The 15,349-nt window shown below is 45.0% G+C and overlaps 1 protein-coding gene and 1 long non-coding RNA gene across 6 annotated transcripts in view; one reads left to right on the top strand and one right to left on the bottom strand.

Moving 5' to 3' along the window:
• Crim1 (cysteine rich transmembrane BMP regulator 1) overlaps positions 1 to 15,349 on the top strand; it is a 174,439-nt gene that overhangs the window by 38,600 nt on the left and 120,490 nt on the right. For all 5 annotated transcript variants that reach the window (XM_087552474.1, XM_087552473.1, XM_087552472.1 and 2 more), the window contains exon 2: positions 1,440 to 1,613. In XM_087552474.1, the coding sequence (XP_087408600.1) occupies positions 1,440 to 1,613 (174 nt within the window). The remainder of the gene's footprint in view (positions 1 to 1,439; positions 1,614 to 15,349) is intronic.
• On the bottom strand, positions 11,071 to 12,720 carry LOC120103478 (uncharacterized). Its single transcript, XR_015622230.1, has 3 exons — positions 12,688 to 12,720; positions 12,347 to 12,416; positions 11,071 to 11,171 (listed from the first exon to the last, which is right to left on the bottom strand). It is a non-coding gene; the product is annotated as an uncharacterized LOC120103478 (long non-coding RNA).

Raw genomic sequence — 15,349 nt, 5'->3', positions numbered from 1 at the left:
TACCGTTATCTGAAACATGTTTGCCGTCCAGCACTCAGTCCCAGTTTGGGTGTGATAGGGTCTTTTAAAGATAACACGAAGAGAGGGAGACTCGTGTCGTGTCCCGGAGTCTGTGCAGAAAAGTACGTGGGTTTCTGTAAGAGGTATTTGAACTAGGAGGGACATAATGGAGCCTAACTAGTGTTTCTTGTGTCTGTTGCATTTTTCTGAACTGGCTTCAGGGGGTGGGGGAGGGAGCTGGTTTTAAAGATTTTAATTCTCATTATTTTTAACTGTGTTCTTCTATGGTATGTACATGAGTGTGCAGGTTCTGATGGAGGTCAGAACGTGGCATCCCATCTCCCATAGATGGAGTTACAGGGGATTGTGTCACCGTGTGGGTGCCGGAAATGGTGCTCTAAACGGTGAAACACCTCTCCTGCCCCCAGGTTGGCTTTAGAACCGAATTTATTACCATTCTTCCCTTCCCAGGTCAGGCACCTGAGTTGGTCTCACCTTCAGAATGTCATGGCCTCTCCATCTCACTAGCTTGTAGCCCTTTGTAGCTGAGGTGGTGGCCCTCATCTTTGTTGTAGGTGGTGCTGGGTGCCAGCAGGGGTTTCCAAAATCTGTTGGCGATGCCACCCTTCACTGCATCGCTCCCCTCCCTCACGGGGGTATACGATGCTTGGTGTCCATTAGCCTCCTTGCCGTATTGTGCAAGACAGTAAGGAAAAGGTGGCCTAACTTTTCTTTTGAGATTGATGAAGGTAATTAGCTCCTGTATACTCTTAGTGAACATGGAGTGGTTAAAGAAGCTTTATTTAAAACTTAAAAAGTGCTTGTGCATGCGTGTGTGTGTGTGTGTGTGTGTGTGTGTGTGTGTGTGTGTGTGTCTGCGAGCGGGATTGTACATGCCTTTGCATATGGAAGTCAGAGAACAACCTCGGGTGTCATTCCTTAGACACCAGGCCACTCCTAATTTTTTTTTTATTCAGAGAAAGGGGCCGTAGAACTGGCCAGTTCACTAGGCTGACTGTCCAGCAGCTTCAGGGATTCCTGTCACCGCCCCAGCACTCGGATTGTAAACGCACACCAGCACACTTCCACGGGCCCTCCCATGTGTGCAGCATACACTTTATCGACCAAGCTATCTCCCACCCCTGCTCCCCCAGCTAAGCGTTTTATAGGACTCATAGCTGGTGTGTGGCACACAGGAGTCGTGGATTTCCACCACAAATGTGACTCTTTTAATTTCTTCATGTGTGGCTGCCTTTCAGGCTTCCCAGTGACTAGGGAGGTGGGGTGCACCCATGTGTACAATGTCTGCCCTGAACTGCCTTTCACCGGTGAAGGCCTCACCTTTGGGTGCTGAGCGTGACTTCCCGGGTGTGTGTTTGATCTCAAGGCCTTTGAAGGAAGTGATGAGAGAAACCTTTCTCTGGGTCGTTGTTTTGCAGACGAGGACTGGGACGACGACCAGCTGCTCGGTTTTGAGCCCTGCAATGAGAACCTCATCTCGGGCTGCAATATCATCAACGGGAGATGCGAATGCAGTACCATCCGAACCTGCAACAACCCCTTTGAGTTCCCAAGGAAGGACATGTGCCTTTCGGCCTTAAAGAGGATCGAAGGTAAGCACTCCGTGCTGTTGCTGCTGCCGTGGCTGCCCGGCTGCTGTTGTTTGCTCTCTGTAAGGCTCAGCCTTGTGCCACGGAGCAGTGATAGCATTTGAGCCTCCGAAGACAAGGACAGACAACCTTAGAGAGTCCTGCCGGAGAAGCGCGTGCGGTGTGTCAGGTGCTGAAGCGTGTGTTTCCCAGAAGTGTGGGAGGGTGCGCAGTCATCCTGCGAGCAGGGTACCTTGTGCCAGCTGGCCTAGGTCACCTCTGCATAATGGATGGTCTCCTGAGCGGTGTGCTTGGGCAGCATCTGTTGTCACTGGGTCCATTCTGCTTGATTGACCCCAGCGCGGTGCTCTGCTAATTAGAAAGATGGCTCATCTGGCGGAGGGGAAGAATTCGATCGAGGAAAGAAGTGTGTGCCTTCACATTGAAGGCTAAGGGTGATTTTTGCCAGGAACCAGAACCAGGCAGGTGGGAATGGATAGTGAGACCCTTCACCTCTGGAGAGAAGTCAGAAATTACGTTAAAGTAACAAGAAAATTACACTAACAGGGTCCAGAAATTTTGTCTGTTCGTGCGTATAACCTAAAAAAAGCAGTTGATAACTTGAAAATATATTTGTAAACATAGAAATCCCAGTGGAGGAAGGCCGAGCTTAGTGCTGGAGCTCTGAACAAGAAGTAAGAGGAGGGAAGCTGGATGAACTCGGCCCCACCAGGACTGAGTTTTCCCTCAGCCCCAGGTTCTTCCTGGTGGGGAGGGGGATGACAGAAAAGGAGTGTGAACAGGAGACAGTCTTCAACTCACCCTTCTCCTTTAGAATGCCGTCTTTCTGAGAGTCACAAAACATGCAGTTTGGAATAGCAAGGATTTTCTGTGTCCAAAGTCAAGCCCCTGGGGCAGTTGAGCAGGACCGAAGTTGCTGGAATGTATTAGTTTTTACAGTGTATTAGATTTATTAAGCTGTTCTAAATAATAAGGCATTTAAAATAATCTATAAAATAGTGCTGCTCTTTTGCACTTACCAGAACTATTTAACCATTGAGGGACTAGAGTAGAAAATAATAAAAATAAAATAATAAAAATTCTTCTGTGGTATAGGTGACTGAACCCAGGCAGAGACTCATGCATACTAGGCAAGGGATTTACTGATGATGTGCGTGCGTGCGTGCGTGCGTGTGTGCGTGCGTGCGTGCGTGCGTGCGTATTTGTATACTCATTCTTCTCTCGTACATCCCATCACAGTCACAGTTTCCCCTCCCTCCACGCCTCCCAGTTACCCACATACATACCTCCTCTCTACACCAGATCTATTCCTTCTCTGTTTTCCTTCAAAAATATCAACGGAACACAGCATAACAAGTTATCATAAGACTAGACACGAGGGCTGGAGAGATGGCTCAGCCGTTAAAGGCTAGGCTCACAATCAAAATATAAGACTAGACACGAATCCTCATCAAGGCTGGCCAAGGCAACCAGTAGGAGGAAAAGGGTCCCCAATGCAGACCAAAGAGTCAGAGACACACCTCTCCCACTGTTAGGAGTCCCAGAAGTACACCAAGCTATACAACCATAACTTATGTGCAGAGGGCTTAGCTTAGACCTTACGGGTCCATGATTCAGTCATTGTGAGCCCCCATGAGCCCTGCTTAGTTGAGTCTGTGGGCTGATGTCTCTCCCCAGCCTGACCAACATTTTAGAACTGCAGAGAAGTGTAAATAACACTCCTTCTAGTCCTTTTAAATTTGTACATGGTTGATTCGAGCTTCCACATATAGGTAAGTTACAAGGTTAACCATCGTGTTAACCTAGGGTTACAGATGATTTAGTTACATACTCTTTAGATAGTTTTATCCGTATTTTAAAAATCAGATTATATGAAATAAAGTGACAGACTAGGTCCACCACATCTTGCCATTCTTATTATACTTGGGAAACCGCTTATTCAGTCTCCCAGTGCTCTGCAGTGACTGTCCCTCAACCACTGCAGTCACTCACCTAATGCCGTGCTCCTGAGCACGGTCTCTCCACAGCCGTCCAGGTTGCTTGAAATGTAACGGTTTGATTAAGAAAGCTGTGTCAGCAGACCTGCTGTCTGGTCACGTACAATTAGGACAGCTTCATTCCTAACGAATTAGGCATTTGTTCGTGACCTTCCTGTTGACTTTCAAAGAGTGATTCTCCATTCTCCAGTGGCTGTTTGTGACATTTCTTGTCTCTTACAATGAGATCATTCCACAGTAATTACTGTATCTAGTTAAATTCCTTTAAAAAAAAAAAAAAAAAAAAAAAAACCTTGTTTTGTCAGAAGACCTTTATGTAATCCAAAGGTAGGATTCATTGAGGCCTTTAAGGGTTAAATGCTTTGTTTTTCAAATAAGGCATTCTGTAGTTTTTGAGATCATTTCAGGGTTGGGGGATTTCTCTTTTCAGAGGTGTAATTTTTTTTTTAATTCTTCTTGTTAAGCGTATGAATCTAAAGATGGTCTTTGGCTTACCATCTTTAGATTAATTAATTCTTTAATACTGTAAGAAGTTTGAATACATAGTTGGAATCTTCCAGTCAAGTAAGATTCACCTAGAACTGTATCTTAAGATATGATGGCGGTAACCCCTGTTTGAATAATAGGATTTAGAACTGAAAACAACCTGAGCTAAAACACACAATTTTGAACCGAGAGTTTTCCTGACTTACATGTGAGACACTAGGGAAACTGTCCAGGCAGGTAGCCGAGAGGACTGGAGGGCGCTTTGGTACTGTGCAGTGAACATTTTGAAAAGGAGGCAGACCCATGGGGCTTTCCGAAGCCGTCCCTGAGCTTAGCTACAAGTGCTTAGAAGTAACATTATGTGATCTGTACTGTCTTCTCTGATTGAAGAAAGGTGCAGTCACAGTGTGCGATATTTTATATCACTGTCTCATACTGAGTGGGCAAATCAACTTGTGAAAGGAGGCTTAGTGGGGGAGATGGGAATTGCGTCTACCTCTGAGAAATCCGTCGAGGAGTTCTACAGAAACGGGAATGTATAAGCAATGGGCAGAAAAGATGGTATCCATCGGAGAGCCTGGAATTGTTGGCGAATATGGATGGATATGCTTAGAGGATGATGGCCGAGATTGATTATAGAGTCTGATACTAAGGATATCCACAGCCGTCATTTGCTAAGTATGGGATCCAAGGAGAGCAGCCTCCGTGGAAGATTGGTTGGGATCTACTTCCGAAGTTTGTTCTGCTATATTTGAGGTGTCCATGGAGAAGCGATGGCCCAGGAGGTGTGTAATGGGCCTGGAGGGGAGGGGAGATCCGAAGTGGAGATAAGGGCGATGAGTCGCAGTCCAAGGAGAAGGTGGCGTCCTCCTTGCCTTTGGGGTACGTGATATGATTGCATGAAACGTTTTTTCAGGAAGACTGGCGTGACAGGGAGGAGCGTCGTATAGGAGAAAGGATGGTTAGCACACCAGCATGACGTGAAGTGCAAGGAAGGCAGTGTCAGTAGGGGTGAGGCCTCAGGCATGGCCGCTCTCAGCTAAGTGACAAATTCACGCATAGTTGTTGGCGCCAGAATGGCAAGACGTAATAGATCATTTTAACAGGCTGTGTAGTAATTGATTGATCAGCTCTGTTATTTTGTTTTGCTGTCCCTAAGGCTTGTAGGACTGTTCGAATGAGAGCTGGTCATCCGTAGAAGGGGATCTGGTTCAGAGCAGAAATCCCGAGATAAGGAAGTGACTGGAAAAGGAGGTGATAACAAGATTATAATCATAGACTATTAGGATCCAGGAGAGCCCTCCCTCCACCAGTGCACACATCTGAACCTTCAGGCACTGTTCTCTTTACTGCTTGGTGCTCATGCCTTCCTCTCTGGACCTACTCAGTCAGGAGGTGCTGGGTGTGCATGGGCCAATGCACCCCTGGGCTCTCCAACCCACTCTGCTCTACCGTTAGCTGAAGGACTTCTGTGTGGCTGTCGGGATGCAGGCGTGTAAACCACGTCATGCCAGGAAAGGTTTAATTTCATTTTTAAACAAAAGATGTGTTATAGCTAGCCTAAGACAAGCTCCGTTTATACAGTTTTCTATCTGTATTTATTTTCCTGCCACGACGGCTTAAAACAAACGGAACTGTGATTTTTATGTTGTGTGGCTCTGTTCTCTGAAGCCAGACGGACTTTAACACAGAGACAGACACCTTCTATTCTTATGGGGTCGTTTGTTTTGCTTTGCTTTATTTTGCTTTTCCTTTTAGATATTAAGGACCCCAGAGCATTGACTTTTAACTAAATTTATTATTTCAGTTCTATCTGAGGGAATGATATTGTTTCTTTCTAACCCATTTTTAGTTTAGGTGTTTTTTTTTTCTTTTTCTTTTTAATGCTCTCTTATCACATTTTCCCTCCGCAGGGTCAGGGGCCGAGGCTAGATTTTATTTCTGATGGTTATCTTTCTCTTGGTCTCTTGAGTCCAGTATAGACTGAGCTCTGTGGCCTCCTCAGGACTCCTGGTTCTTGTTACAATTTGTAATGTTTGTCACTAAACAAAAAGTCCACTAGTATTTTGAAAGCAACATTGTACTGTGTGCTTTCATAGACCTTTCTCCAAAAAAAAAAAATTGCTTTTAATGTGTATATGAGTTAGAAGTAGGGGTACTCACAGAAAGCACACACAGAAAAAGTGTGGTAACATGCTTCATGCTCATGTGAGGCACTGCACAGAAGTCAATCCTGGTCCGCTTGCCTTTAGAGCTGACGGAGAGAGATGCTTCCAGCCTCAGTAAGAAGGCTGCTGTCCTGTCACATAAGTACAGAGAAGGCAGAACTGCAGATCTTTTCCCTTGCAGGTTTCTCCTGGGCAAGTCCCATTGGGAGGGCCTGGTGTCTCCTAGTTTCCTCCGGACTCTTGACTCACCAGAAATTACCTACAGCAGGGGACTGTGCAAGACCAGGAAGCCCCAGCAGAAAGGGCTCCTGCTGGCTTTCCCGACAATGAGTAGGAGGACCATACAGTGTTTATGAGGATCTGCTTCCCTCCCCAGAGGAATAGATTCATTATACTGGTCCAACAGAACACTGTGTCTTCAGTCACTAGAACAAGCTTGAACCACCTCTTCCATTGCTCCTCAAAATAAAGCATAGGTTTCCGATCGCTTTCGCTTTAAATTATCAACGCACGGTGGTCTCACCATGTAGTTCAAGATTTCTTCCAAGCAAGTGTTAAAAGAAATTAAAAGGCAGTGGGGGCATTTTACCTGTTGTTTGTTCATGGGTTGCAAGATGGCTCCGTGGGTAAGGATGCTCGCTGCTGCCAAGCTTGGGGGCCTGAGTTTGATCCTTGTGTGGTGGAAGGAGAGGACGGACTCCTGCAAGCTGTCTCCACACACGCATGCGCATACAATGAGAGAAACCTGGAAAAGTCTTACTATCACTACTGCTATTGATATTAGCATTGTGGCACCACACATTCAAGGATAAAATAAATTCTGAAATTAGTTTCTGGTGAAATCCCCTACCTGTGATAGAGGATTTGCATAACCTTTGCATCACCTACCTGTCTCACCCTAAGGTACGAGAGATACGTCTAAAACCTCACGTCCTTGGATTATACCGATGTCCTATGTGGCATTAAATATCAGTGCCCTCAAATGTTGCCTAATGTAATATTGACTGTAATGGGAGCGATGACATCGGGATGCTTAGCTCACAGGTCGTGGAAATAGTTGTACATAACTTGGATATTCGGGAACTCCGTTTTGCAGACTCCAGCTTACAAGGTTCTTCTAGCAACTCAGGAGTCTGTTATTCCATTGAAGAGAGGATAGGCGCGGGCTGTGCATAATACATCTACCGAGGTTTATGATACCTACGGGACCCTCGTGGCCTCTTCAAACTGCTGCAAATATATTCATTGATGATGCAACGTATATGCTTAATTCTCTCCCTTCTCCTGCCCCCCCAAAGGATAAGCTCAACCCCTGTTCATGTAGAGGCTCAAGCAAGCTGCTTTTGGGGGGAGAACCCCGCCTTCTCAACTTTAGGACTTTAGTATTGGCAGATTTCTAATGATTAAATGAGATCCTGCGTTAAAATTTGCTCAGTATAGATTCCGTTTTTTCTTCAGTGAGTTAGACCTAAAAGCCATGCCAGGCTATGCTTATGTTTGCACTGCTTTATCTCATAGACACTGTCTTAAATTTTAATTTTAAGTGAATCCGATTAATATTGCTTATCAACTTTGGAACTGCTAGCTCTTCTCGTGGCCAAGTGAAAAAAACACATTATCCTCACCTTCCAGATGGCGCAAGGACCTCATTACTCACAGGGTCCCCGATGGTTTTCCCTCTGTCTGCTCAGATGCCACTTACAAATACTTATTCTGCTCATGAAAGACAGTAAGGCCTCTGTGCAACTTTAAATCTGTATCGCTGCCTCGTTTTTTATAGAGACAATCATGAATTGGTAATACAGCGAGCCGTTCTCTACAAAAACTTTCCTATAAAGGGCTTGCAAATAAAACATCACACAGCAGAATCAATGAGACTGCTAGTCTACAGATCAGAGAACTTCTACATCGTCATTCTGTTTTCTCATTTGGGGAAAATAAATGCCTGTGCATATATACGAAGAAGGGTGTGTGTGTGTGTGTGTGTGTGTGTGTGTGTGTGTGTGTGTGTGTGTGTAAAGAGACAGGGTTAATTACTTTAACCCTTATTTCATGATAAGGGGAAGTAAAATAGAATCAAAGTAAAATTTTGAAACAGTAGACTTTTAGCTTAGGTTAAGTCAACCTTTTTAAACACATATTATAGATATAAATTTCTAGAGGAATTATTGTTAAACACATGTTTGAGATCATTGCCAATTCGATGGTCTGATAAGCGGCACAGGAAAAACAGAAAGGGCTTCCAGAAGGCGGAAACCAGTGTCAAGTATCTGGGAAATAAAAACAGGAAACTCAAGGAACTTGGCCTCAGACCAGTTGGAGGGAGCAGTTGCTTGAAAGACCTTTCATTTTATCTGTATTTTAGCTGCGGGACATTATACAGTGACCTACCTTTCTGGGGGTTGTGGGTTCTCGTGCCCTTCAAGGAGATAGGAGGACGTCCTAACTAAAGATTTTATATCCGTTGCTAAGGGACGCATGGGTAGGTAGGTAAAGAGGCAAAGTTTATTCTGCTGCACTGGGAATGAATACAGGAAGGAGTTAGTGTCAAGTGAAACATTCATGTAGACATTAGAGCGTGTTTCCCAAACACATTCCATAGGCAAGGACTCTGTTGAGGTCCCGTACCATTCATTGATTCTTCTTTTTCTGTCTTACCCTTTCTAAGAACACACATAACTCTACAACTCACACACCGTGCATTTTAAGAATACATCAATTAATGTTGCTAAATGGACAAAATGCATCCTGGCCTCAAGCTGGGGAAGTGGTGCTCTTTCAGAACCAGGTTTAAACGTTCTGTTTTGTTTCTACCTCCAGGGAGTGTTTACCAGATGCTGATCCAATCCCTGGCTTCAGCAGGTTGAAGTTTTTCTCCCCGGAGTACGTTTGAGCGGCCCCTCCTGTGTTTGTGGTTTCTGTCTTGGCTGGAGGTGACCTCTCTCTTTTCCCTGGGGCTCAGCCTGTGCTCCACCACACAGAGCTGCTGAGTGGCTGCCTGGCCCAGCTGTGTCCAGCTGAACCCTAGCCTGCACCAAAAGGTTTTCCTGATAAGAGCAAAGGCTATGGAATCCCAGCCCTTTGAGTGGCCACAAGGACATCTGGGTGACAAGAGCACTTGCTTAGATCCCCAGAGGGGAGTGGGAGCTGGCTCTGCAGTGCCTGGGATTCTCCAGTCCCCGCAGAGCTGACCACCTGCCCTGAGCTGGGTCATCTCCATCAATCGGAGGGTGTGGACCACCACAGGTTTCCTAAGCCACTCACATGTGGACCCCAGGCCATTGAAACCTCATTAATAGGTGTCATTCCTATCCCCAAACCATTATCTGGTCCTATGGACCCTTCATCCAAGCTGGGCGCTTACATTTATTCTTTTTTACTTGAGAGAAAAGGAGGGAAAGTCTTATGAAAGGAAGCTCAACCATTAATTAGCTTGTGAGCACAGTGGCTTTAACAAGAATCAGCCAGAAGCTGATTGTTTAAGTATCCTTAACCACCTGTCAGGGTAGGTAAGGATTCCTTGGTGGACTTATTTTATGCTTTTCCAGACTTGCAGTACTACATGTTTACTGGTATCTTGGTAAAGAGATCACCTGAGAGAAAGAGTTTCTGTAAAGATAGGTCTCCTCTCCTCTCCTCTCCTCTCCTCTCCTCTCCTCTCCTCTCCTCTCCTCTCCTCTCCTCTCCTCTCCCCTCCCCTCTCCTCCCCTCCCCTCCCCTCCCCATCTCTGTCTCTCTCTCCCTCCCTCCCTCCCTCTCTCTTTCTTCCTTTCCTCTTCCCTCCTTCCTTCCTTCCTTCTTTTTTTATTTTTTCATTAGTAGCTTTTTTAGGAATGAAAATGGAAAAACCTTTGTGAATGGAAGAGAGCAGTGTGGAATGCATACAACTCCACACAGATGTACCTCCCAGGGAAAAGCTAGTTTCTTCCGCTCGCAGCTGAAAGTCACCAGGACCAACCTTCTGTGGAGTGCGAGGGTCACTTTGTTCGTCCTTTTCTGGAACAGCCGTCCCATTACTTTCTTTACAGATGTGGGTTCACTGCAGAACTCCAGCCTCCCGTTTCTCTCTTTATACACTTTCTTACACTCTAGGAAGGTGTTCGCCCAGGAAGTGACGTAACACAGGACAGCCACATGCAAGCGGAATTACGCCGAGAGTGGGAGCTCAGATATATAGACATTCATGAACAACAACAAAATAAATCCACTGAACTGAGTTTTAATTAGCTGAAAAGCCCGTCCGAGACTCATAGACACACCGTTTACTTCTAGAACCGATGCCTCTGTCCTCTGTGAAATGTGGGACTTTTCTTAAGAAAGTCATTTCAGGGTCCATTCACATTCAACCTTTGGTTTTAAAAAGTGTAGAAATGTTCCACTAATAAAATTAGATGCACCACCACCACCCCACCCCCGCCCCCCGGTACATATTGATCTCCTCTGAGTATGCCATAGCCTGGGCACTCGGATAATTTCTTTGGGTACAGGGTTCCTCTTGGAATGGTCTATAAGCACTAAGGCAAGAAGAGAGGGCTCCCACGAGTTGCCATGCTGTTGGAGTCCTGGACATTGTCTTTTATTCTGCACCTTCCTGCTTTTGATTTGTGACCTCTGTTGCTCAGTGTGCTTTTGCATCAGGAGGAAGTGACCGCAGTAAGTGGTGACTGTAAGGCTGGTGAGGGAACGGGATTCACACAAGATGAATTAATGTTTGTGTGGTTTTTCAGGGCTGGAATGTTCCTCTGAATCAAGGATGTGTTCTTTGTTTCTGGCTGACACCTTCCCAGTTTTCCAGAGGGTAGGGAAACCTTTTATTCTTTTCTCTGTCGCTGGAAGTCTTTTTTTTTTTTTTTTAAATTTCCCGAAAAGCAAGTACAGTGTTTTCTGCTTATCAGTGGCCTTTCTTTTTCCTGTTCCAATAACAAGAGAACAATACAGGAATTTAATGTTTAAAGACTGATACCGCTTTCTCCTAATGTATCCATATATTGGCCTCAAGATAAAGATTCGGGTTTTATGACATGGAGGAAAGCTGTTTGCTGGTAATATGAACCAAGAGCTTTCTTTATCTCTGTCCTTCTTTCCCTTCCTTTCCCTTTCGTCCAGCTCGGAGAATGAAATGTGTTAATCCTGCTGCAAAAAGTACAGACAATTAAAAAAACAATTTCGTAAGGACACTGGTTGAGCCTGCCAGAAGGGCCTGAAAAGGTACCTTAGAAGACCTCCCGGTCTCATTATGTATTTATTTTATTTTATATTAAAGATTGTTGTTTACTGTTCATGAGCTTTTAAAATACCAACAGTGTGTGTCCAATAGTAGATGGGAAAGGCTACTACTGAGTCTGTTGGTGCAGTTTGTAGTGTGTATGGCCTTTCAGATGATTCCTGCAGGGGTAGGGGTGTGTGTTTGTGTGTGTGCATGTGTGTGTGTGTGTGTGTGCGTGTGTGTGCGCGTGTGTGCGTGTTGACCTACACCTTGTTGGCCATTACTTTGACCTCAAGGGGGCCCTACACCATTCTCTGGTGTGTGAAAGAGAACCTTCGTTTCTCAATCGTGTGTGATCCAGGGTTTGGTAGCCAGTCAGGTTTTTAAACTGCCTAAATACTTCCCACTCGACATTGCAGTGATGTGTATCTCTCTTAGTACCCGTTGGCACTCTGCTTGCCAATCAGACTGGAATCTTCTGAATGCTTTCCTGTGGAGAGCCAGCTTGTCTCTGTCCCATCAGGAGTGTTGCAAATGAAATCGTGCTGTGGTCTTGTTATATATCTTAGTCTGATGTGGAACTCAGAATTGTTATCTACCTGTTCCTTTATGTCTCTCTGCCTGGACCCATGTCTGCTAAATATCCCTGGTTTGTTTGTTTGTTTTATTTTTTAACTTTATCAAGGGTTAAGCATGTATGTAATCACATGTGTACGTGTGTGTGTGTGTGTGTGTGTGTGTGTGTGTGTGTACATGTGTACGTGTGCATCGACATATGTGCTGTTAAATATAACAAAGCTGATGATGGTGTTATAGTCCCTGGTTACAAGTTTCCTGAAAGCTTTGCTCCTCTTTGATGGTCACGGCTTCCCTGCTAACCTCTGGCACCACAGACATTCCAGCCGTTCTTTTTAAGAGCCGGTGTGATTTTTACACGCTTTGTAAACATCTGCGGGAGAAAGAACAAGCTATAACTCTTCAAATAAATATTATTCAACCCCTTCCACTTTCATTTCCCTTATCACTGGGACAACCACACCCAAGTTTGCTCTTAAACTATGTTGTCTATCAGCTTCCCACATGCCAACAAAGCAAAGGAAACACAGTAGATAAAGTTGAATAGTGTCTTCCTTCTGTTGACATTTCTAGAGCAACAACTCAGAAGGTTTGTCTCCTCTGAATAGACAAGAAGTGTCACGGGTCAGGATCAGACAGCATACCCGTTGGTAACCGTGATGACTCCCAGCAGAATTATTTAGAGCATTCTAGAACTCTGGTAAACGGAAGAGGAGTGACTATTAACTTAAAGACTGCTTGCTTCATTTTTCCTTATATGGAAGGAGGTGGGGGGATGAGGGCATAGATAGGTAAAGCTACTTCAGCTCTCCCTGAGTCTGTGGTTGTCAGCCTCTGGGTCACGACCCCTTTGTGGGGGGTCGAATGACCCTTTCACAGAAATCTCCTAAGACCATCAGAAAACGTCGATCTTTATATGACAATTCACAGCAGTATCAGAATTAGTTATGAAGAAGTAATGAACCTGTTGGAGGTCCCCTATGGTGTTATAGTCCCTGAAGGTTTTGCTTCTTGTTGATGGTTGTGGACAGCCTATGGTTAGGGGTCACCACAAGATGAGGAACTGTATTCAAGGTCCACACCATTAGGAAGATTGAGAACCACTGCTCTAAGTGAACGTTGGCCTTAGAGAAGCTTCTGTATCTGGCCATTCTTACGGTGGGAGCACTTTGCTGTATTTTGGGGCACTGCAGTCTTCACCTCATCTGAAAGCTGGGTTACTACTCAGTTCAGAGGGATTTTAAAACCCTGAGCTGACTTTGATGCTTCGTGCTTTTGTACTGTCCCTTCTCCAGTAATTGTCCCAGCAAGATCTTTTTTTTTTTTTTTTTGGCCATTCCCCTCCTCCAGAGTTCCTTCTGTTTCAGATTTGTTCCCGAAAACCTCAGTACAAATCTTATCAGCAAATGGCATGACCCACTCCGTGACCACTTGTTTATGATAACGGTTACCTTGTGGTATTTCCTATGCCGGAGGCACTGATTTGCACTACCCAGAAGCACGTCCCATCTCCTCACTCGTCTTAGGTGAAGCGGCTCCTTCAAAGAGCAAGACGGTCAATACAGCTCTCAATGCTCACCATCATCTGAAGCCTCAAAAAGTAAGAGCATGTCCCCGAGGTGTTATAAATCACAACGCCTAGACACATGGAGGCATAAGAAGTCAGTAACTGTGAAATGGGCACAAGGAATGACGTCCTTCACCCACTGGCACTTTAAAGGGACTTGGGCTATCGGTTTAAAAAAAAAAAAACACTAGGAATTTAAATAAGCCGTGCTTGGAAGTAATGTCGGGATTTTCCTTAAATGCTGCTGAATAAACTCTCGTGTGTTAAATGTCATGAAATGAGTGTCGCCAGCATACCTAATAAGAAGAGAGTATGACAAAAAAAAAATCTACTTAAGGCTTTAAGATCCCAAGGCTCTTTAATGGGCTCTGACCTTCAGCTAAAGGACAGAGTCACCGAGTGGAGGAAATGCCTTAAATTCTAGCATCTGCGTTTGTCTCTGGATCCTTTTGGCACAGTTACAACAGCAGGGCTTTTCTTTCCTTTTTTTAAATTTTTTTCCACACAGTACAGTCAGCACAGGTTTTTCAAACAAGTTGGAAAGGACAGGACGTTCACGGGGCCAAAAGCAACGTCCCTGCCCTGTGCTGGGTGGCAGGGTCTGACTGAATGGCTTTGCTGTTTCAAGGAAGTCTAGAACCGAAAAGCCAACAAACAGGAGCCCACACAAATACAAACTTCAGACAAAATTAGATACCTAGGGGTGGGTGGGTGGGTGTGTGTGTGTGTGTGTGTGTGTGTGTGTGTGTGTGTGTGTGTGTGTGTTGTGTGTGTGTGTGTGTAAATACACCTAAGTGTAGCCAGTGCGTGATAGAGTGAATGCTGTCTTATGTGTCGACCTGTTGAATCTTTGTCAGGTGTGACTGGGTTATTCCATTTCATGTGGTTTTTGGATACTCCCTTGGATTTCCAGCTGTTTGAAGATTATTTCTTCAAGGGTTTTTTTTTTTTTCTCCCTGTAGCTGAGAAAATAAGTTGGTTTCCATTGAAGTCCTTGTAAAGTGTGTGTATTCAGACAGTATTCCTTTCAACTCCCTTAGTATTTCAGCCAGTCTGTCCTTTATCCTTAGTAAAAGGTCACTTAAGCTTTTGAGTCAGACCACTGAGACCTGATCTCTTTCCATTAGTAAAGATTTCAAAACGGATAATTGCAAGCATACGCATACGATCGTGACGTCCTATGATGTCTCAGCTTCCGCACCTAGTGGATTCGCGTGTGCGACATTTCCTTCCGACTTTGGATAGCATAACACAGTGCCTCTGACCCAGATGGGTTTCGGAGGACCTTCCTTTGGTAGAGCATCTTCACCCTCTTGCTGTCCGTGTTGCTTCATCACCAGTTGATGTTGTTCTGACATGGAGGACTTAGGGGAAGTGATGTGCATGTGAGTGCTTAGCAGCAAAAGTAAAATTAAAAGCAAGGTTCTTAAAAGTAGCCTTGAAAGTTGTTTTCCAAAGGTAGCTGATTCAGAAATGATCCCCAGGGTTCTGAGACTGAGACACTGCCGTCTCTGCAGAGATGGTTTTTAAGCTGGACTAAAAGGAGAAAGGTGTTCCCTGTGCCATGGGCCTGGAGAAGGGGATGGAGTGAGAGAGTCACCGCATCCACGTTGGGCAGCTCGCACGCGCCTGTAACTCCAGCTCCGAGGTCTCAGGTACCCGTGCTTAAGTACACATACATGCCCACCCATAGACACACACACACACACACACACACACACACACACACACACACACAA

This window comes from Rattus norvegicus, chromosome 6 (genome assembly GCF_021556685.1).
Source record: "Rattus norvegicus strain SHRSP/BbbUtx chromosome 6, alternate assembly SHRSP_T2T, whole genome shotgun sequence".
NCBI classification, from domain to species: Eukaryota; Metazoa; Chordata; class Mammalia; order Rodentia; family Muridae; genus Rattus; species Rattus norvegicus.
Note: the sequence above shows the minus strand (reverse complement) of the source record. Positions and strands in the feature narration are given on the sequence as shown.